This window comes from Glarea lozoyensis (genome assembly GCF_000409485.1).
Source record: "Glarea lozoyensis ATCC 20868 chromosome Unknown GLAREA3, whole genome shotgun sequence".
Lineage (NCBI taxonomy): Eukaryota > Fungi > Ascomycota > Leotiomycetes > Helotiales > Helotiaceae > Glarea > Glarea lozoyensis.
In genome coordinates this window covers 793,093-815,866 of record NW_007360998.1, presented here as the reverse complement: position 1 = coordinate 815,866, position 22,774 = coordinate 793,093, and the positions used below count along the sequence as shown (strand labels likewise).

Genomic DNA, 22,774 nt, shown 5'->3' with positions numbered 1-22,774 from the left:
TTGTTACATAACTAAAATTTGGAAAATACTGTTGAAGAAATGGTAATGCAAAGAGTCTTCTTCAGAAAGATACGTAGAGATTTAGAATGCTTTAAACTATTCTAATCTTGCTCACATAGGTGAACTATCAAAATCGTCTGTAACTTACAGGTTTACTACCTTGACTACAAATAAAATTTACTGCTAACTAAAAGAGTAACAAAACTTCACTTAAAATAACTTACATTCAAAATTACATCAGGAAACTTACAAGCAAGTCTGGAAATGAGAAATACACAATAGGAAGAAGAATGAGCCATTAGGTATAGGTAACTTCCTCCCCTAAGCAACTGTATGTATTTTGAACTTTTGATAAAACTCATCAGGATGTCATTTAAAAAGAATCCCTTTTCATGTAGTAGTAACATACATCGGAGGGTAGTCTTGCTGCCGAAAATATTACTACTACCGACTCTGATAAGTTTCACGCTTCCAATAATTTGCAAAAGCCTGACTGGCCCCAAGTAGCTAGACTTAGCTTCGGCTATCGATATCAGGAAAATTTTATATCAAGTCTTTTTCCTAGACCGTAAATCTTGTAACACGATAACATTGTTTGTTCAAGTTGTCAAGTATGTTTACGTACTCACGGTCAATTGTAGTACCCGAGTGAAGATTTTATACTCATGTTTACTAGACTCTACTCCTTCTTCAAATTCGATGTTCAATTTGTACTCCTCTTCAGGCGTTAATTTCTCTCTCCTTAAAACGCACTTGTGAGAATGTTACTCTTCATGGTTTGCTATGAGACTTTTCTTCAATACTTACTAAATAAAGATACGTTCTTTAGGAGGAGTATCATGGTGAACAGAAATGATCGACGTAAACAGCCTTTTTCATTAAACATTTACGAGAATCAGAGATGTACTATTTCACTTCCAAAGCGCAAGTCAATAGCAATTCACAACCATGAGTTGCTGTAAATCGAAGCTTGGATTATTACGAGTACTGTTTAAATAGCAGGTCTAAACCCAGAAAGTCGATCAGAAATGCGCGAACTGAACGGAATGATATCCGGGAGATATCTAAAGCGGATGACCTAAAAGAAAATTGAATTCTAGAAACAGATCTAATTTTCAATGCTGATCGAGTATCTACGAGAAAGAAATATAATTGTGACACAGCTTTCTAGATGACAGTATACTCTCGCGACTAAAACTATTACCACTACCGATTCTCATGACATACACTTTGAAGTGAATATCGAATTTCGAAATACAAAATTACCACACTTGAAAGAATAAATTCTTACCTTTAGCTCAGACAGATTTTAGGGTAGGTAAATTTCCTTTCTTAGGCTGTCACTCGTTTTCACCAAATTCTTGGGGTTGTAGCTTAGCTATCTCTAGGAATACTCTTTAACAATTCAGGTATATACTACATTGTATTTATATCGTTGTATACCGAGACCCTACATCCTCTTAATCTTCTGTTAGGTAAACGACTTACCTTTATGATCTCAGAATTGACTAACCTTATTACGAAATCAATTGTAGTTTATTAATTTACATCGTTTACTACGAAGCCGCAGTATTTATAGTATTTAATTAACGTTATTTAGAAGAGGAGATTAAGATAGATTCACTTAGGTAGTAGGCTATGTACGAAACCGATGTACATTTACTTTTAAAGTGCGAATTAATTATAGCTTGGATTTGTGAAGTGCTAAAGATTAAGTTTAGAATGTCGGTAGATAGTCTATAAATAATACACCTGGACTTAAAAAGTCGATATTCGGCAAGAATTTCTACAGAAGGTGGGATGCTTCCTTCGAAGTATTGAATAGTCTAAGGAGTTTTGAATGTTGGAAGTAAGTATGATGTTTAGAAACATGAAATTTGCAACATTGTTAAACACTTACTTACAAGGAAGAACCAAAATCGTAACACAGCATTCATTCTAGCTTGAATTTTGTAGTTACTGTCGAAAACACTACCACTATCGATTCTTGTTAACTACATATACTTCGTCTTTCAAACCAAAACGAAACTCATCCTATTTAGACAAAAAGTGTCTCAATTACGAAAGTTAGCTAAACCGAACAAAGAATACTTCTTCTCAGACCGCAATTCGTCATCGCCAGCCATTTCGCGGAATCACTCAACATCTTTCATGCCTTGAGTGGATACTGACATCCCGACGATGGTTTTATTTGACTTTCTACTGAGATCTCGCGACTCTACTTCAAACTCATCTTCCATAATCCCGTTTGCTGCACGCTCAGTCCTGGGTTGTAATTCTTTCCTACGTTCCTACTATCAGGTTTCCACCTATAAATCAGTCCACAACTTATATAAGTATTCGTCAAATACCACATCTCACTCCACAACAACCCGCAGTTCTATGGTGTTCAACTACAAGCACTGTATTCCAATGAAATCAAAGCCAGCTTACATATTGGGAGATTGCTATCCAGAGAAGTTGTGCTACATAAACCTCGCGACTGATGAACTTCCTATTCAACAACACGGCAGAGTTAATCGCATATCATACCTGTGGAGGGAATTGGGTAGCACCCGAGCGAGGATGGTGTCTGAAGATACAAAAAGTAGACAATTGTTGCTGGTTTGATATTTACAGGCAGGAAATCAAAATGGTAACGTACACAGTACTCACTCCAGCAAAAGTGTGCTGTTGTTGCCGAAAATACTGCTTCTACCGAATCCATCCAAATCAAGATGTATTAGAAAATTGAATAAGCGTCTTGCATACGAAGGTTAAGAGAGGTGCGACAATGAAATTAAACATACTCACGTGTGCTCGAAACATGTCGCTAGTTTAGCACAACTCCCTGCGAGACAGACTTTCAATGTCGATTTTCCTAATACTTTAGTTAATATTATTGAGAATTCCCTACTAAGTGTTAAGTATGGAAGTTTAACTGGCAAACCAGATAGGATTTCTCCTTTGAAAACTATGGAAAACAAGAGATTGAACAGAAATCAATGGCCTTGAAAGCAATCTTGAGACATCTGAAGGCGAATTGAAGTACAAGTCAGACAGTCTTAACACTGTTAATAATTTATGAGTGACGATGCAAATATCTTTGAGTTGTCCAAAAAGGGGCGTAATTTGATAATAATTCCTCGTTCGATACTGTAGTTTGATAGAAAATGGTAAGAATACACCAAGACAACACATGAGACATATATTTCAAGAGTCGACTATTTCTTTGAGTTGAACAGCTCAAATCATCTGAATGCGAATATTTTATCGCTTATAGATCATGTGTGTATTCGGTCTCCAATAGATCAAAGCTGAGTCAGGAATGGTGTCTACTGGCTCATAGCATGCCTGGTAACACCAGCTCGCCCTATTTCGATCTCCAGCAAGACCTCCACCTCTTTAGCCAAGAGAAGTAATTCTCTTGACATTTGAAGTTCGAACGCGTCATGACCCAAATTCTCGTTATCTGAGTGCAAACTTCCTATACCATCAGTGATATAGACTGTAACCTTGCGTAGATTCGGAAATTTCGCCCGCTTTTTCTGCATCAAGGGCATCAGCCAGCACTGCTCCATCGTCATACAATCGCCGGATCGTTCTCTCACATAGATGACCCGCAATTCCTCAATGCTAGGCGGGAAACGACGGTAGAAGTTTTCATCTGGGATTTGGATAGGCCCGAACCTCGACAGGAAGAGGTGGTTGATGACAAGCATTTTTAGCGATTTCATAAAACGGAGATTCAAGGGCGTGAAGAACCAGGGGTCTAGGCGCGATTCTTCCAAGGAAGTACGCCTAGGGCAGAGCGTCAGAACGAGACTCTCTAAAGAATCTTCGTGACTGCTTATCAAGGAGGAGGTATGATTCAGATCAAGCTCAAAGTAAAAGTCTTCGGCGTCTTCGATAAAGTCGATTTCGTAGTGTAGACTTTTCAAACTTCGTGGGAAGGACAATATAGTCTCTAACACAAAGTTGTTGATATTGCAGTCTAACAGCCGCAGATTTTCTACGCTTGAAGTGGAGCGCCACGATGTTTTGCAAGACCCTGTAGTGTTTATATTCTGTAGACCATCCAAGACAAGCGTTTTGATGCGCGGAAGCCCGAATAACTCAACGATGTCAGCCAAGAGAGTACAATGTGTTGAAACGGCGACAATGTAGCGTCCGAGACTCGGATTTATATTGAGTGCGGCCAGTAATGCTTTTGGTCGATTGTTCTCCTCCTTTCCAATAGTCCGTTGGAGGGCTGGGGACCAATACAGGTCATTCTTTAGGAGACCTTCGAATCGTTTGCATACGCACATCAAGGTGTATATCATATTGCATCGTTTGAAAGATCGTACGGAAACGGAGCGGGTAAGATATGGCCATAACGCCGTCTTGATATCATCGTCGTTGACCCTCTGGAGCAAGGACGCTGGATGGTTGACTATCGTCAAAAGAAGTTCGTCTGGCAAGGAGAGAAGGTTGGCCATTTTGACTTCCAGAACTGATGTCGTATCTAAAATGCCAGAATAGGTTTTGCGCCTGATAGTATGGACGAAGAGGAAGTGGAATATCGATATTCGGATAGCTAATTGCTAGATGGGTTTGAATTGTAATTGGGTATCGTTTGTCGGCGTTTTTTGGTTTGAAAGAATAAGCGGTTGATCAATCTTCTACTGGGTTAGTAGGTAGAAAAATTGCCAGAAAGAAAAGTGGTCATGTTGGTCCTCATACCAAGCTAACATTTCTATTCCGTATTTTCGTTTGTTTGAACTTCGTGAGGATCTTAACAGCTCTGCAAGCTGAAATTGCTAGGAAAGCATGTGTCGTTTCGCATTCGGGATAGGGATGCTCAAAGCTGCGTTCGCTCACACCAATGTGATAACTTGAGTGCGAGCGAGGATGGATTTAACTGTTCATCTTAATTTTGGAATGTGCGTGAACGCGGAACAAACACAAACAGCATGGACGGATACCAACCTATAATGATCATGTGACATAATGTAGCCATAGTTGATGGTATTGCAATAGTTCAACAATATATTGGTAGATTTATTTCTGAAAGCTTACCACCTGAGCAGTTTCTTTCCAAATTGTTTCCAAATTCATTTTTCACAAGAAGGTTGATGGATTGGTCTTGATACTCCACTTACCACAAACTCCCCTGGAGGTTCCGGACGCACCTACATCTTTTCATACTTTGCAAGCGTATGATTGCAATAACTAAGATTGATCGAGTCATCAATATTTCTCGTCTCGACCAAAAAAAAGGTCCTGCGACTTAGTTTACTCAACCATAAGACCAACAAACCCGTTTGATGCCAATGCCAAGCGCGTTCATACCGGTCGATTCAAGATCCAGACGCACCCAGGAAACGGACGGAAATCATCTGAGATCTACTCAAGTAGGGCCTAATCTCCTGGCAAGAGCATTTCAGCGAGTTTAATCAGAGTTTTTGCACAAGAAAATATTTTGAGAAACTTTCATGTTGTTGATGTCTTTCTCCTCTTCTCTCGAGGTGTTGATGCTGGATCAGGAACAGAAGAGAGGAGAGAGAGCTGCACATCTCGACGCATTCATGACGTTATGCAAGCGGCTTTCGTACCGAAGGTCAAATGCTTACCATTTAGAGTTAGAAAAACATAGGAATCTGGTAAGAGAGAGATCGCTGATTTGGGGAAGAGGGCCGACATGCTTGGCAGGCTCCAACTCCCCCCTCATGAATTTCCCCGAGGCTTATCCGACCTGTCTGCTTCTGCTCTGCTTCCTTCACATCTTTTCTCCAACCTCAACAAATATCAATCTTCTTTATTCGCCACGCAACACTCTCCACATTCCGAGACCCTGGCCGCACACAATTACGAGTCGTATCTTTCACATGGCACTTTCTACCACTACAAGAGCGGCAAACCGATCATCATACCCTCTTCGGGGGGAAATGGTGTCTCCCCATCTTCAACCTCGCGCGTCGGACTGACAAGAAAAACCCCACAACTGACGCCCGCATCTCACTACTTTTGGATCCGCATCTCGACCGGACCCTTTACCCCATATTTCTCTCTGCCTTTTCCACTCTCCCCTTGCATTTCATGTCCAGACCCAGATATGGCTCCGTAGTCTGTCAGACGCCGACGGCTTTTGCAAGGAGATGGCGAACTTTGAATCGTGCCCATTGGTGAAGGGTGGCACCAATCAATCGAGGTGAACTTCTAACGGCTTTGGCTCGTTACATAGGTGCTGCTTCATGATCACACTAATGGAATCGAAATCGGCTGGTTTGATGATACAAGTACTACTTCAACCCACCCAAGGTAAGTGGGAAATCTATTCACTGTCTGGAAGTTTCAGCTGCTTTTAAAACTCCTCTGCATTTCCTCAGAAAGCCACCCCAGCCTTCTAGCTTTCCTCTCATTTATAAGTGCATTTATACCCTTTTGGTCTTATCAAAATTTCCTCAGAAACAGCTTGCAATCCTAGTTCTTAATCGAACCAGACTCAGAGACATAGTGAGTGAGTAGCGTCCCCCTACACCAAATTCTCTTATCTAACTACTTCTACAGAGGACAAATAGCAGCATCTCTGAACACTTTATACCATTAAAATGGCACCTTCTGCGACCGATATCTATGAAGAGAGGGATGGACAGGCCCTTGAAAGCCTGTCTGATAACATCGACGCGGTCAATGTCCTCAAGGCAGACTTGATTAAGGAAAAGAGCATGCATGAAAAGTCGGAATTCGATTCCGAGAAAGACAAGACAAAATTCCGTCAATATGAAGATGCTTGTGACAGGGTCAAGAATTTTTACCGCGAACAACACGAACGACAAACCGTTGCCTACAACTTGAAGGCACGTAATGATTTCAAGTTCAAGACAAGAGCAAGAATGTCTATCTGGGAAGCGATGGAAAAGCTCAACACATTGATTGATGAATCGGATCCTGATACTTCTCTGTCTCAAATCGAGCATTTACTCCAGTCGGCGGAAGCTATCCGAAGGGATGGAAAGCCTCGATGGATGCAATTGACTGGTTTGATCCACGATCTTGGCAAGCTTCTCTTCTTCTACGGGGCTGAAGGTCAATGGGATGTCGTTGGCGATACTTTTCCAGTTGGTTGCGCTTTCGACAAGAGGATCATCTACCCGGATACGTTCAAAGGAAACCCAGACTACAACCATGAGATCTATGGAACTAAAAACGGCATTTATACACCTGGCTGCGGTCTGGATAATATGATGCTCTCGTGGGGACATGACGAGTATCTATACCATATTGTCAAGGACCAGTCCACCTTGCCAGCTGAGGCTCTTGCTATGATCCGATACCACTCTTTTTACCCCTGGCACACTGGTGGTGCTTATCGAGAATTTATGGATGACCATGACTACGATATGCTTGCTGCGGTCAGGGCTTTTAACCCATATGATCTGTACAGCAAGAGTGACGACGTTCCAAGTGCCGAGGAGTTGAAGGTATATATACAAACACTCCATGTATTTGCTTTGTAGTACCGACACTAATTACTGTTCTAGCCATACTATATGGATCTCATTGATGAATACTTTCCCCAAAGAATCATCAACTGGTGAATGCTCATTGATACAATATATCTACCAAAAATATCCTCCCTCTCAAGGTAGATTCCAGAATCTCTCCTATTATGACTGACGAAATCCTTCATTGGGATGCGCCGAGAAGCGCTCGCTGAAAACAAAGGGTCGTTTCTTTTCTCTGCATCTTGAATGGCTCGTATCTTGCACGACCCGATGAGTTGGAATGGGATAACATAGCCGAAGGGTCGGCGGGTTGCTTGGAGTTGGCGTTTGGAGTGTAACCAGATCTGATCAATATTATAAGATCATGCAATGATAGGTCATCCGAAATTTTCGTCTCGCGTGTATGTAGGCCTCCATCCAATGCTGCAGGCAACCGCGTTATTCGCTTCCAATGATTCGGTTTGTTGGCCAACAGAAACGACAAACTGAGGATCCCATTATCAGCTGAAGAAACCAGTCGAAGGCATCCTCAACTCGAGAGTTGTGGCTTTAGAATGCGCCTGAATCGACCACAGCGTCCATGTAGAGATGTCAAGATTACGTTTCTCTTACCACGGTGAACATTGCACGACCAACAGAGGAAAACTCAGCATCTCAGCCTTTCAACGCACTGACTTGAAAGCCATCTTGTGACGAGTAAAGATTCCGATTCGGTACTTGGTGTAATGACAGGGGCTTCCCATGTCACTGGGTGTGCTTCTTTTCTGCTGACGGCGGCATTGAACGGCACGGATTATTTCCAGTGATCCGGGTACTTTGCTTTGACAATGGGGCATCAACGAGTTTGTTGAGTTGTATCAGAGAATCTCTAACTTTTCTCTCACTAAATAGATAATTCAATGTAGTTTAATTGAAAAGATGAAGTAGTGAGGTATTCTCATCACGTGTTTCCCCTTTCTTTTCCCGCCAGCCACAAAACCCTGACGATGATCGCCGTGACAATTAATTGACGTTACACTTACCAAAGTCTAATTTACAGAATTGGACTCGTTTGCGAGGCCTCGAACCGAGTGGTTGAAAATGTACAGGAAGTTGTGAAAAGACTTCCCCGAGTACCGTGCAGTGGAACATATATCGAATTCAATATGGTTCGTTGGCTGTGGGGAAGTAATACGTAGCAGTCTTATGTATGGAGTATGGATTGTCAAAGGCACAGGAACGCATCACCAGTTGTCCGCTTGACGGTTTTCGAAACGTTGGATTTGTGCTCCGGTGTATCACCAACAGATTCTTCCCTCTGTGAATCGTGTCTGCCATTCATCCTCCCCTCATTCTGAACCATTGCTATTGTCAAGTTTGTTGAATTGTCGCCCGCTGAATACCACTATTTACTTGCCACTTGTTGCTATTGTCAATTCGGTCGCTAGGTGTCTTGACACGCGCCGGAATTCTGCACCATAATCGCGTCGTTTCTGCAGCTAACCTAAGCTTGCAAAGAAGAGGGCTTGTCTAGTTTCCGCGGATACTTGATTCTAGATTTCCGGTCGACGAGGTTACAGATGTTTTGATTGTGTCACTGACTTCTTGTTTGATTGATATCCAGGGTCGTCGATCCCCCGGTCCATTTCGAGAGAAAGCCACTTTACATAAAGAGCTTGGAGAGCACGACGAGGGTTGCTACTTGCGAGGGTGTTGGAAGAACCAGATTGTGGCTGCGACTGCGAACGTGAAGAGGCATAATCCCTCCGTCCAGATTCTCTGCTGCCAGCAGCTTCAATATCAGTGCAAAAGAAACGACGTCAAGCAGCTTGAGCGATGCCAGCCTTTCGCGAAGCTCTGTCCGCCGCATCGCGATCAGACTTCTTTCCTTCCACACCCCTGCCGGTGCAGACGCAGCAACAACAGCATGCTGGGCCAACTCACCTCAAGAAATATTCTCAACCTCCCACGCCCGAACCCGAGAAGAACAATAGCCACCACGATCACCACCGCAACAATACCAGCAGCAACAATACCTCCCGCCAGGCACGCCGACCGTCACCAGGCCTCGCCGCACGATTAAAAGCGCTGGGCTTTGGCAGCAACTCATCCAAATCCAAAACACCCTCCCTCTCACCAGACGTCGGCCGCATCCCAGAAGATCAACTCCGACACCTCGACCACATCCACCGCGCACAATCCCTCAATTCTGGAGTTGTCCCACGCAGAGGCCGAGCCTGGAGCGGGGGAAGCGGCCACCTAACACCGCAGCTCACAGGCGGCAGCTTTCACGAACCATTCAGCATTGGCGAGGAAATTGCACGCGTTTTCGAGGGAGGCAGTCAAGAGGACTCCTCCGTCGCGGGCTCTGGCGACAGGATGGCGACGCGTGGCGACCTGGACACGCAGAAATACAGATTGCCGGAACACACGAATGGGAATGGGACGAAGGCTATGTCGGAGACGAAGAGGGCTCATTTCGAGAGAGAGCAGAGCATGCCTGATGAGTTAGAGATCCCGCCGCCGCCGATTTCGAAGGATCCCCCGACGGGTGCGACGACGCCTTCTGAGGCTTCGGGAGATGCGGCGTCGTATTTTAATCCGTTTGGGTTGCAGCGTACGGGGTCGATATATACGCTGTCGAGGGTCTCGTTTGCTAATCAGCTTGCTCAATTGACTTCTTTGCAGTTGCCTGATGCCGAGTCGCTGTCAACTAAGGTCTCTGCGATACCCAACTCCAAGTCGGCGTCGAAAGCGTTGATGGGAGCGGCGGAGCAGATACGGAGTTGGATACAAAAGGCGTCCGAGGTCATTAATGGCTTAGACGGGGACGACGATGTCGAGTGGGCAGCAGCGGGCGGGAGAGAGGGATTGGCAGAAGTCGACAATGCTATCTCACGTTTTGAGGAGCTCATCAATGTTTATGTCTCGGCGATTGAGTCGTTGCAGAACCGACCAGACATTGCTACGGTACCTGGCGAGGAACTCAAACGTGTTGTGCTACAAGTCGAGACGATATTGAAGGAATGGGAGAAGATCAGGAAGACTTTGAAGGGTGTCAAGAACTCGGTCGAGATTGCAATGGAGTGGGAAGAGCTTTGGAATACAGTGCTTGGAGACATTGGCAATGAGATGGATATTCTTTCACGATTAGTATTCGAGATGGAGGAGAAACGACACAAAACCCTATTGGAGGAAGCTGGTGGAGATCTCGATATTAACGAATTGAAGACCATAGTCGAAGAGACACCGCCTTCGAAGCGATCGCAGGCCAACAATCGATACAGCATAACTGCCTTCCCGATGAGTCCGGGCTCACCGAACACACCGACTACATCTATGGCTCCAGACGACTCGAGCTTGCTTGCTTTGTTTGCAAGAATGCAACCGTTACGAGCCTCGTTGGACTTTCTGCCCATGCGACTATCTTCTTTTCACAGTCGAGCCGACAACATATTTCCTACCGCTTGCGAGGAATTGGAAACAAGACGAGAATCGCTGGAGAAGAGTTATACGAGTCTTGAGAAAGATGCTCAGTCTTTACGACACGAAATTGGAGAAGACAAATGGGTTTTGATCTTCCGAGGTGCCAGCCGCAAGAATCAGAAAATGTACGAGTCAGTCGAACGAAGCGTGATGAAGCTTAAGGCAGCAGTTGAAACAGGCTTGCACTTGAATAACCCAGCTACTATGGGGAAACAGATTGAGAGCTACGAATCAAAGAAGACGCATTATGGTCCTGCTATTGAGCAGGTTCTGTTTATCATCGAGAATGGAGTCAAGGACCGGTCCACTGTTAATGGAGAGATTCTGCGGCTGCATTCTGATATGCAAGGCAAGTGGAATAATTTGAAAGAGCAGATGGCGGAGTTGGACGTGAGTCTTGAGGAAATTCAGGCAGATAAGAGGAATCAACAGCTTCGAGATTCAATCTCAAGTATGGTCTCGAATGATCGATCGACTATTGGAAGTTTCAACGATACTCCTGGAAGTTCACCTGCTTCCTCTGTCATCATGACTGGCTTAAATGGTGGACTGGATCCTCATACTCCGCTCAAGAACGGCAAGCTTCGCACAAAAGCGACTTCACGATCTAGTGAACGAAGAACTCCTACCGTTCCATCAGCACAACTACCTCAGCGAGCTGGTCTTACTCGTCTCTCAAATCAAACCCAGGCTTCAGTAGCACGCTCAACACCTTCTCCTAGATCCCTTAGCAGAGTTGGAAATTCAACCCCATCCCTAATTTCTAGACCTTCTGCATCGAGCTCCAACCTGGACGCCAGACCTCGTTGGAACGCCAGTGTAAATACCAAAGACACAATCATCGGCCATAACTTCAAGCCTTTGAGTTTAACAACACCGAGTCCACACGCCAAGACAACACCAACACTCGCAAATCGCTTGTCAAACTCCCAGGATTCAAAGATACCACTTCGCTCACCTCTCAGTCGAGATAACACCGCCTCACCCGCCCCCGAAACAACACCTTCTCGCACTTCCACCTCCCGTCTAGCATTCCGAAGTCACATCTCCAGTCCAGGACCCTACTCCCAACTCACCCTCTCGAAACCCCCGTCCGCTTCCCGCCCCAAAGTCCTACAATCTCAATCCTCCATGTCCGCCCTAACCAACTCCGCAACTAACCGACGTGCCTCTATGCAACCTCAATCCTCAGACCCAACGTCCTTCAGCAGCCCGCTGGCTAAACCAACTCGTCCTGCAAGTTCACTGGCGACGAATCGTCGGGTCAGTCTGCTGCCGCAGCCGAGAGGCAGGACTGGCTCGGGGGTCACGGGCAGGGAGAGTCCTGTAGCGGTTGCGGGCGCGGCGAATGCGATGAGGAGGGTTAGTGAGAATCGGGATGCGAAGAGGGAGGTGGGGAAGAAGGCTTGGAGGTGAACATATCTTGGGATCAATATTTTTGATATTGATGGTGGGGTCGAGTATAGGATATGAGAAAGCATTTTAGGGTGTGCATCTTACCATACCAGAAGGTGTTCGTTGGACTCCACAGCGATTTTATGTTGTTTCAGGACGCTAGACTGAAGAGGAAGTTGTTTTTTTTGGGCGCATTGGCGTATGTTAGCGTGCGATGGTTTTTTTTTTTTTTTTGAAATATGTTTTTGTTGGTCGAACGAGGGGCCGTGGGAACCGGTGTCTTTGTGGGTGTGGGTTTGGGGAGGGGGTTTGTATATATAGTGTGATTTGGAGAGGGGAGTATTGAAGAGAGACTGGAGTGGAGAGGGGGTTGAGTTGAGGTGTGGAAGGGGAAAGAAGCAAGGATGAGGGATGAGCTAGGGGATCGGATTGGGGAGAAAGAGATAGCATAGTGAAAAGAGAGGAATACTTTGTATGATAGCCTCGTACGTTGGTACGGTAATTCAGAAATTTGATACCCCATTTTTGAAGATGAAACGCTCTGTAGATCTGGTCGTCCTTTGTGAATGAGGCTCATCATGCTATTGAGAGTATTCAAGTCCATCACATTGACTGCAGTTTACCTTGCTTTTTGTTCGTAGAGGCGGTTTGTGAGAGGAAAGTTGGAGGTGATTTGGGACGCTCGCTTCAGGCAGTTTACCCCCTTTTGCATAGAGTCTTTACACACTGACGATGTACTTCAAGTCTGCTAAAATGCCTATTTATATGTAAATCTGAATGACTATAAAAGTCGAGAGTTTGTTAGAGACTGAGGATAGAATGCTGTGCCTTTGACTTAGGACACCTACTAATATATACCTTCAACTCGTCTATCTCTTAGAGACGATTTGGTAGCACGCAGAATTATCCACTTTGGTAGACACTCCCTTTGATGGCCAATCGATATTTACTTCTAATTTCCAACAAAAACCCCTCTGTGATTGACGCGTCTCGTCCATTATAACAACAGGTGCCATTGTGATTGGCCACGAGCGATACCTCGGTCTGTCCCAAGAAATGGCTCGTGCATCTGCATCAGCACCCAAATTTCGAGTCTCCCAAGAATTGATTCCTTGTCCACAACCTCGATCTTCTACGTACATATACGTTGTCATTTCTCTTGGGTTGGAATAGATGTACGTTTTTACGTAGGTTGCAAGCCGAGGTCATTGACTTCGCCGTATTCATGTTTATCATTTGCGTCTGGTTCTCAGCAGCTGTTGAGTTGGGACCGCAGCACGTCGAGGCGCGTTCATGTCTTGTCGCGGCAAATACAGTTGTTCCATACCCATAAGTTTTCAACATGGCTCGGTACCAGTCAATCAGTTATTTAAGTGTTTCGTTGTCTTCGTTCGATTGGTTTATGGTAGCATTTCCCGCATTTCGCGTGCCTGTTTCGTATCGCATCAGCGCGTCCCTGAGCATGGGTCAGCATATTGAGGCGGCCTGGGACTTATCGATAGCTGCTGAAAGTTGGCTCGGCGAATTGTTGGTCTTGACTGTTGTTAGTGCTGCTGTCAGATTCTTAGCTTTATTTTCATGTATCTTAAATCGTCTTTCTTAACCTCGTTTCAACCTCGTCGCCAAAAGGTGTATTTGGTGGAAAAGGTTAATCATGGAGACAATTCCCATTCCAGGGCCACCAGGCTTGCCGCTTCTCGGAAATATAGGGGACATCGATACAAAAAATATTGTTGGGAGTGTTGTTAGTTTAGCAGAGAAATATGGTAACTTGCATGTTCGCTACACATTTTCGAATCTAATTGCTGTTCAGGCGAAATCTACAGAATTAACGTCGGAGGTGTAAATCGAGTCATCATTTCCACTCAAGCGCTGATGGATGAGATATGTGACGAGAAGCGCTTTACCAAAGTGGTTGGTGGGGGAATCAAGGCACTCAGATACGCGGTCAATGATGGTTTGTTTACAGCTTATATGGATGAGCATAATTGGCAGGTAGCACATCGTACGCTTATGCCCGCGTTTGGCCCGTTATCGACCGCTGGTATGTTTGATGAGATGCATGATATTGCATCGCAGTTAGTGGCGAAATGGGCGCGTTTTGGGCCGGATGAGAGGATAGATGTTGGTGCTGATTTTACACGGTTGACTTTGGATACTATTGCGCTGTAGGTGCATTCAAACTCATGGTATAGTACAATTCTGACTCAAAATAGATGTTCTATGGATAAGAGATTCAACAGCTTCTACCGCGAAGATATGCATCCATTCGTCGAGACCATGGTCAGCGTTCTCGAAGAGTCGCAAACGAGGGGTAGTTTGCCGACAGTGCTCAATATGTTTAGACGTTCAGCTCAGAGAAAGTATGATGAGGAGATAGCTTGGATGAGAGGGATCTGTGAAGAGATGATCGCCCATCGACGGAAAAATCCTTTAGAGAAGAAAGATCTTTTGAATGCTATGATTCATGGGAAAGATCCCAAGACGGGTTGTTACATGACGGACGAGAGTATTGTTGATAATATTCTCACTTTTCTCGTCGCTGGTAAGTCATTACAGTTTCCCGTGCTTCTGCCAGCTTATCAAATGAATAGGCCACGAAACGACCTCCGGGCTTCTCTCCTTCGTGTTCTACCTCCTCATCAAAAACCCCGCCATCATGAACCTCGCTCGCGAAGAAGTAGACAAAGTCCTCGGTACCGGCCCAATTACACCACAACACATGAACCAATTCCCATACCTCGAAGCCATTCTAAAAGAAACATTGCGTCTGTATCCCACGGCGCCCGCTATCGCAATGGCTCCCGTGCCAGAAACCACGGAGTATCCGATTTTCCTGGCCGGAGGAAAGTATCAGCTTAATAAAGGAGATAATCTTCTTGCACTGCTGGTTAAAATCCAGAAGGATCCGCTGGCGTTTGGGGATGATGCTGAGGAGTGGAAGCCAGAGAGGATGTTGGAGGAGAATTTTGCTAAGTTGCCGCCGAATTCGTGGAAGGTAAGAGATCATCTCCTTTATTACATGTTGGCGGTTATTGACTGACCATCTTAGCCTTTTGGAAATGGAGCGCGTGGGTGTATTGGTCGGCCATTTGCTATGCAAGAAGCTATCTTGGCGACAGTGATTCTGATTCAAAATTTTGAATTCTCGCTGGACGATCCGAGTTATGAACTTCAGATAACGCACGCCCTGTCTATTAAGCCAAAGGGGTTTTACATGAGAGCTTCGTTGAGGGAAAAGTTGGATGCGACGGGGATAGAGAAGAAGATTCATGGAAATGGCTTGGCTTGTGAAAAGACAGGAAAGCTGGCGATTAACCACACAGTTGTTTCGAATGGAACCGAAAAGCACCCGCTGACCATTATATACGGTTCGAATTCAGGTACTTGTGAGGCTTTGGCGCAGAGTCTTGCAAGAGTTGCGGGAACTCGTGGGTTTGAAGTCCGTGTTGATCCTCTGGATTCAGCTACCGATGATGTTCCTAAAAGTCAGCCTTTGATTATCATATGTCCGAGTTATGAGGGTCAGCCGCCGGATAATGCTGCTCAGTTCTTTGGTTGGCTTGAAAAGTTGAAAGATGGGAAGAGCTTGCAGAATGTTGAGTTTACGGTGTTTGGCGTTGGGAATCGTGAGTCCAATGCCAAACAGACTTGTATCTTTTTCTGTGGCTGACAGGGCTGACACATTTCTCTTAGGCGACTGGACATCTACATTCCACAAAGTCCCGATGAATCTTGACAGATTACTTGCAGCGAATGGAGGTACTCGTATTGCAGCTCTCGGACTCGGTGATGTAGCTAAAGGAGACATTTTCAACGACTTCGATTACTGGCAGGACAACGTTCTGTGGCCTGCTATTCAAGGAAGTGGATCGAGTACGAAAAACGTAGTAGCTGAACTCGACCTCGAAATCGATACATCAGCTCGAAGCCAGACCCTCCGACAAGATCTTCAAGGCGCTGTAGTTCTCTCAAATAAGATATTGACCGCTCTCGGCGTACCAGAAAAACGACATATTGAGATCCAACTTCCGAAGGGAATGAACTACACAGCTGGAGAATACCTTGCTATTCTCCCTACCAACAGCCAGACGAACGTCCGAAGAGTGCTCAAACGCTTCGGACTACCAGCAGATGCCATGATCACAATCAGAAACGTAAACGCAGGAAGCACCTTACCAGCCACCCATCCAGTATCAGTCACAGACCTCCTAAGCTCTTACGTCGAACTAAACCAACCAGCTACAAAACGCGTAAGTCCTTTAGCCCCTCCTCCCTTGCACCCATCTAACACACTCAGAACATCCAAGTCCTCGCCTCCCTCCCCACAACCCCCTCAACCCGCACCGCTCTCCTCGCCCTTACAACAAATACCACAACGAAGAACACACCCCCACCCTCCCTCCTCACCCTCCTTGAAACCCACCCCACCCTCCCCATCCCCTTCCAAACCTACATCTCCCTCCTCCCTCCCCTCCGCACCCGTCAATACTCCATCTCCTCCTCTCCCCTCGCAACTCCAGACGTCGTCAGCATAACCTTCTCCATCCTACCCTCCGGCGTCGCTTCAACCTACCTCGCAACCCTCGAGCCAGACGATATAATGCACATCGCCGTCAAACCTACAATCCTGTTCACTCTCCCTGAACACATGGGGAAGACGCCCATCATCATGATCGGTGCAGGCGCCGGCATCGCACCATTCCTCGGGTTCTTGCAAGAACGCGCCGCCCTGCTCAATCGCAACTCAGAACTGAGCTTGGCGCCTGCGTGGTTATTCCTCGGATGTAGAGCGCCGGAGCAAGACGCGCTGTTTGCTGATGAACTTCGAGCGTATGAGGATGCGGGGGTGGTAAGGGTTTATTATGCGTACTCGCAGGAGGAGGGGAAGAGTAGGGGGTGTAGGTATGTGCAGGATAGGGTGTGGGCTGAACGGGGGGAGATTGGGGGGTTGATTAGGGGAGAGGGCAAGATTTTGGTTTGTGGGGGACAAGAGTTGGGGGAGGGTGTTAAGGGGGTTGTGAGGAGGATTTATGGGGAGGGGAGGAGGGGAGATGGGAAGGCAGATGGGATTGGAGAGGAGGATGTTGAGAGGTGGTTTGATGGGTTGAAGGGGAAAGGGAGGTGGGCTATGGATGTTTTTGATTAGGGTTTTAGTCGGGAGGTAAGGGCTAAAGGGCTTCTGTAGTAAATATTCTAGAGGGATCTAGAAATTAATAGATCGTAAATAGAACTTATAGATAGCGTGTTAATAAATCCCAACACAACAAACACACCCAATATTATATTAACTTAATTCAACAACCTTGCCATCTAGCCTCCCAATTTCCACTTCCATCAAGCTAAACCCACCTAAACAAACCCTTATAACTCACAACCCCCCACCTAGCGTAACAATATAAAATCCCCATTCATATCAGATTAAACCACAACCTTCACCGAAACTTCTCTTTAAGGTAAGTAGCTTCTGCTCAGATGCTCTCTGTCTTATTTATCTAGTTTTTGAAATCCTAGTAACGATTAACAGATCCAGATCCATTCTTTCCTTTGAAATATTCGGAGCTCGAGATCATTCGTCGAATATGTTGATGGGTAAATGTGTATGCAGAGCACCCCACGTCACGAGGTTCTATTTTGAAACCATGTAGTTGTGAAATGAAAGGTTCTAGATCGTGATGGCGGTGTGCAGTCTTGACTACGATGAGTTTTTGTTTTTGGAGCAGGATAGAATGTGGGGGTTGGTGGATGAGTGTGCGACGATAGGTGGTGTTGGAGGATGGACTGGACGGGTTCGTTCTAGATGGAGAGGAGGGGGGTTTGTTGTGTGGGGAGGGATGAGTGGGGTTTGATATTAGATTGTTAGATAGGTGGAATTCAGACGTGAGGGCATGTCAGGACCTATTGATTATTGATGGTTCGTTGGACCTGTGAGATTTCAAGGGGTGCATGTCTGTTGATATGATCTAGTTGGGTGTATTTTCCAGAGAAAGGTGCGCTGATTCAACCATTGCACAAAGGATTGAAGAATTCAAAATCTGTGTTGTTCTCCAATTCGGGTAGGTGGGTATATCATTTAATTCATCGTTCTCGCAGTAACTCCCAATAATAAGTAAATCAGCCATTTATCATAACACAAAAAATCATTAATCTTCTTCCCCCTTATACCACCTATCCAGCACCTTCCCATCCAACTCCATTCAAACCCCAAAAACACCCCTTACTCCCAAAATCCCCTCCAACCTAATACCGCCTATCATAACTCCCCCTCCCCTCCTCCCCCCTCACCCTCTCCCTCTCCACAACCCTCCTCGTCGTCCGCTCCCCCTCATACCCCACACTCTCCCTCTCCCGCCGCCCCGGCCCAACGCCAGGCACATATCTAAACGTCTCGTACTCCTCTCTCGGCGGGCTCGGCGCCGCTCGCTCTCTTATCCGCTCACGCTCGATATACACCTCCTCACCGCCTCTCGAACCATGTCTAGTATGCGAGCTCCGCGAGGTGCTCGCGTGCGAGCGCGGCGGTTTGGGTATATAGAGGTCTTCTTCGACGGAGACGAGTTCGATGCGCGGCGGGGGAGAAGGGGCCGCCGGCACGATGATGACTGGTGCTGGTGGTGGCGGGGAGGGTTTGGGGGGAGGAGTGAGCATTCTTGGGGGAGGAGAGGGAGAGCGTTGGCGCACGTATTCGACTGAGGGAGCGCGTTGGGTTTTGATTATTGTTTCGGTCATTTGGGTGCGGGATGTGCTGTGGGATTGGTGGTGGTGGTGTCGTTTCTTTGGGCGCGAGGCGAAGACGACGTCTTCTTCCCAGCGGGGTTTGGATTTTGCTGGGGCGTGTTAGTTGATGTTGATGATTGGGAAGTGAGTACTTACAGCCGAAACACATTTTGATGGTGATGTGAGTTTGATTCCTCGAGATTGTCCGAAAGTCGCACAAAATCTCCTGAGATCGAAGGTGGGTGTTGAAGATATACTCTCTACCCCTTTCCCTGGCACTACCCAATATCCGAATAACCTTTCAATTCCTGCCCAAACGTATCAAATGACTTGTCCAACAAGATCAATCCCAGCAGCCGTCGTATGCAATTCGTATCTCAATGAGTGCGAAACTCAAATCTCGAACCCTCTTCGTATGGCAAAGTACCACAATCGACACAAAAAAACCGTATACAAACCCACAAAGTGCAACCACACTTACCTTTATATCCACACCTCCATCTCACCTTCTCTACGTACTGCCAACTTTATTCGACATCCGGACCGTATTCCTTGGGCTGGACTCGTAAACCAAGGCAGATGACGATTTCTGCGCTTGCCGGGGGTGGAAAACGGGGTTCTTGCTGGGTGGCAGGGCGGAAAGGAAGCAGGGTGTGAGATAGGCTTTTCGGTTAGCGCGGGGTTGGTTACTGGGCATGGTTTGAGATGAAGGTTTACCGTAATCTGGTTATAATAACTTATTTGGGGTCACAGCTCGTAAATAAACCATATTTTCGTTAAGATTACCGTAAACCTCAGTAACTCGCTTCCTCCACCACCAATCCTCCTCCTCCCAGCCCAAAACAACACATCCTCGCCTCAACCGCGCACACCAGCGCGCTTAACCCACGATCTCCAACAAACAAGTGTTATCTTTCCGATCAAACTACTGGTAAATCCAACCAAATCTCATCCCCAGCCTCAAAACTTCGCCTCGTGAGGCGGAGACAAGGGATTCCTCGCTTGCGGCATTGACAACACTGATATAGAAAGGGGGTGCTATAATATAGAGGACTTAAAGTTTAAAAAAGCAAAGATTGAGAGTTGTGCCACTTATGTCATTGTGGGATGTGAAAGGTGTTTTAGTCTTTTTGGGAATCGGGTGTGAGGTTTGGATTTTGGTCCATTCTGCACTGGTGCTGTGATTGGCAAACTTTGGTATCCGATTCTAACTTCCATTGCGGGAAAGTAGAAATAGCTGTTCCCACTGGTATTGATAGGTTGCAAATCCTGTTGAAATGATATTCAGTATCATCATGCAGGATCAAGCTTGTGCGACTGCTTTCTGCGATTCATAACAGGAGAAACTCCTCCTCTTGAGCGTCTTCAGCAATATAGGTCTCCCCCAATTTCTCACGAAACAAAACACCCAATCTTTGAAATTTCCTTAGCTCTCCAGGCGTCTCGCTCCCACAAGCTACTAAAAGCAAGTAAGCCTCATCTCTAACCCGTAAAATCCAGGTATCAACATCATTTCCCGTCGAGGCACGCCTATGTTCCAGCTCCGAAAGTCCCGGGACAACACTCACGTCCAGAAAGCAATTAGAAGACAATGTTTTCGGTCGTCCGTCAATTACAATATCAACTAGAGGTTGGGAACCGAGGCCTGGTCCATACCATGACCAGCGGTCATTCATTTTCAAGCTCTTTGTGATCTTTGATCGTGTCAGAACACCAGCAACTTTAAGAAATCCGCCTACAACACCGCCGTAAGAGTCTTCGTCGTCCACATAGTCGATACGGTAATCTACGACGGTAATGTGATAAGGCCCAACCCCATTTTCCCCGGCCCCAAACCATCGAACGTTTCCATCGACACTCGCCCACGACCAAGAAGGTGCTCGATAACAATTTGGTCTTCCTCGCGGTACATTGTGGCCAATATCTATGGGCGCATGTGACCATAGCAGATCATCGAGAAGACTATTCTCCCAAACTCCTGCTATGTAGCGTCCGCCGATATGGTCATGTACTTCGGAGAACTTCCTTGCCAGACCAGAGATTGCAGGCAGTTTATCGCTAGAAACCGAAAGTAGTCTTGCAGAATAGTCCGTAGCGATGCATTGCCAAGCATCCCGAAAGCTGTTCAAAGGCGTGTCAAGGTCGTGTTTAGTGTTGAGTCTTATGGCACCGACATGAGCCATTTCGATTCCACTCTCTGTCTCGCTCCTGCATTGACACTCCCACACGAATTGATCGATGTTGCAGATTAGGACTCTGGATGATAGGACTCGTTCTTGTAAAGTCCAAGCTCGTCGATATAACGGCTCGTCCATGCATTCGCGGAATTGTCTAACAGGTCCCAAAGATACCTCTCCATTGTATTCTGGGGCCTCGAAAGAAGAGAGCCGTAACTTGACGCTTTTGCTTACGCTATCCGGCAATTTCCTTTTCAGTATACCACCATGAACGTTCGAGGAACTTGCAGCTGCTATCGTCAAGTATGATCTGCTGTAAACTTCAGCCATTCGTGATGATTCCTTTCGCCAATCCGCTCTCGCCTCTTCGTCTTTTCCTTGTAGGATGCATAACGCATCTATCCACAGGTATCGAACCCCTAATTTTCGAGCCATCAAAATTGCATCCTGAAAGGTGCGCGGTAATTCGTCGTAGACCAGGCCATTTTGTCTTGACGCTAGCGTAACCGCTGTTGTTGTGATGGATGGAGCAGTTGACTTTGAGCCCCAGCAATAACTTAATGCAATGTATCGACTCTCGTGGGGAACAATATTCGTTTCCGCAGTAATTATCAATCGAAGTGAGTCTTTACACGTGGTTGTGCCAACATCAATAAGTCTCGTTGGTAGGTTTTCGGGGGAGGTGTATTCTGTCATGCACTTCATTGGATCACATTTCATAATCCAACTCTGAATCCTGCTGAAACTGACGTCTGAACTTGCATCATCTGGGACTGTCTTTCGATGGAAAAGATGAGATATTGGAGATGCTGTAACGAAGGTTAGTTCACAGCCGATCAATCGATTCATAGCCGGCATGGCACTCACAAGGATCCACAGTCAGAGAAACCACTATATCGCAAGCAAGATTGTTAATATGTAGGTCAATCCTGAGACTCTTCTTTGCTCTGTCGAGACGAGATGGAGAATAGTCAGGGGCCGTGGCACTATTTTGTGACTTCTCGTCATCGACTTCGTAGTCGCCATCCAAGATTGCGATACGTATATCTGGAAATTGCAGCCGTCTGGTGTATGGATCAACACGGAGCCGGAGCCATTGCTCTTTTCCGAATGAGAACTTTCTCGCAGCGTGTGAAGTCAACTTCTCGGTCACAAAATCTCGCAAGAACATACAAAGGGGACAGAAAGTTTCCTTGCCAGATATTGATTTTTCTCCGCCCTTATACTCGAATCCGGAACTCGACCTCAATTGTGAAAAGGATATCGAGCGACACACTGCGCACAGTGGTTTGTCTTCTTCCCCACTCAAAAAACGCAGGTCATCAGGTAGCGAAATCTCATTTTCGCAGTCAGTCATTGTGGAAACTTATACAAGTGTTCGAGAGGCTGCCACGTATTTTGGTGAGAGGCTAACTGTTCTCCAAGTGAGTTTCTTCCTATGCATGCGGATTCGAAAAGAAGGGATTCCAAGATAGTGTAAAGACTGTCCGCAGGTCGAACAAGGTTGTGAGAGAAGCGTTTGCAGATGTAAGAAAGCGAGGCTCTCTTCTC

The 22,774-nt window shown here is 46.0% G+C and overlaps 6 protein-coding genes across 6 annotated transcripts; 3 read left to right on the top strand and 3 right to left on the bottom strand.

The window, feature by feature from the left end:
* Window positions 1-3,314: 3,314 nt before the first annotated feature.
* GLAREA_00285 (uncharacterized protein) lies at window positions 3,315-4,460 on the bottom strand (the record flags this gene model as incomplete). The annotated part of the gene is made up of 1 exon (XM_008085045.1): window positions 3,315-4,460. One exon carries the CDS (start codon window positions 4,458-4,460, stop codon window positions 3,315-3,317), a length of 1,146 nt encoding a protein of 381 aa, XP_008083236.1.
* A 2,112-nt stretch (window positions 4,461-6,572) lies between these two features.
* On the top strand, window positions 6,573-7,562 carry GLAREA_00284 (HD-domain/PDEase-like protein; the record flags this gene model as incomplete). The annotated part of the gene is made up of 2 exons (XM_008085044.1): window positions 6,573-7,445; window positions 7,506-7,562. The coding sequence occupies 2 exons, from the start codon at window positions 6,573-6,575 to the stop codon at window positions 7,560-7,562; spliced, it is 930 nt and encodes a 309-aa protein (XP_008083235.1).
* A 1,722-nt stretch (window positions 7,563-9,284) lies between these two features.
* GLAREA_00283 (uncharacterized protein) lies at window positions 9,285-12,350 on the top strand (the record flags this gene model as incomplete). The annotated part of the gene is made up of 1 exon (XM_008085043.1): window positions 9,285-12,350. The coding sequence occupies one exon, from the start codon at window positions 9,285-9,287 to the stop codon at window positions 12,348-12,350; it is 3,066 nt and encodes a 1,021-aa protein (XP_008083234.1).
* A 1,633-nt stretch (window positions 12,351-13,983) lies between these two features.
* On the top strand, window positions 13,984-17,478 carry GLAREA_00282 (Cytochrome P450; the record flags this gene model as incomplete). The annotated part of the gene is made up of 7 exons (XM_008085042.1): window positions 13,984-14,095; window positions 14,143-14,497; window positions 14,546-14,874; window positions 14,924-15,327; window positions 15,382-15,958; window positions 16,026-16,582; window positions 16,630-17,478. The coding sequence occupies 7 exons, from the start codon at window positions 13,984-13,986 to the stop codon at window positions 17,476-17,478; spliced, it is 3,183 nt and encodes a 1,060-aa protein (XP_008083233.1).
* Window positions 17,479-18,569: 1,091 nt separating this feature from the next.
* On the bottom strand, window positions 18,570-19,215 carry GLAREA_00281 (uncharacterized protein; the record flags this gene model as incomplete). Its single annotated transcript, XM_008085041.1, has 2 exons — window positions 18,570-19,156; window positions 19,203-19,215. The coding sequence occupies 2 exons, from the start codon at window positions 19,213-19,215 to the stop codon at window positions 18,570-18,572; spliced, it is 600 nt and encodes a 199-aa protein (XP_008083232.1).
* Window positions 19,216-20,377: 1,162 nt separating this feature from the next.
* On the bottom strand, window positions 20,378-22,580 carry GLAREA_00280 (uncharacterized protein; the record flags this gene model as incomplete). Its single annotated transcript, XM_008085040.1, has 2 exons — window positions 20,378-22,032; window positions 22,091-22,580. 2 exons carry the CDS (start codon window positions 22,578-22,580, stop codon window positions 20,378-20,380), a joined length of 2,145 nt encoding a protein of 714 aa, XP_008083231.1.
* Between the last annotated feature and the right edge of the window lie 194 nt (window positions 22,581-22,774).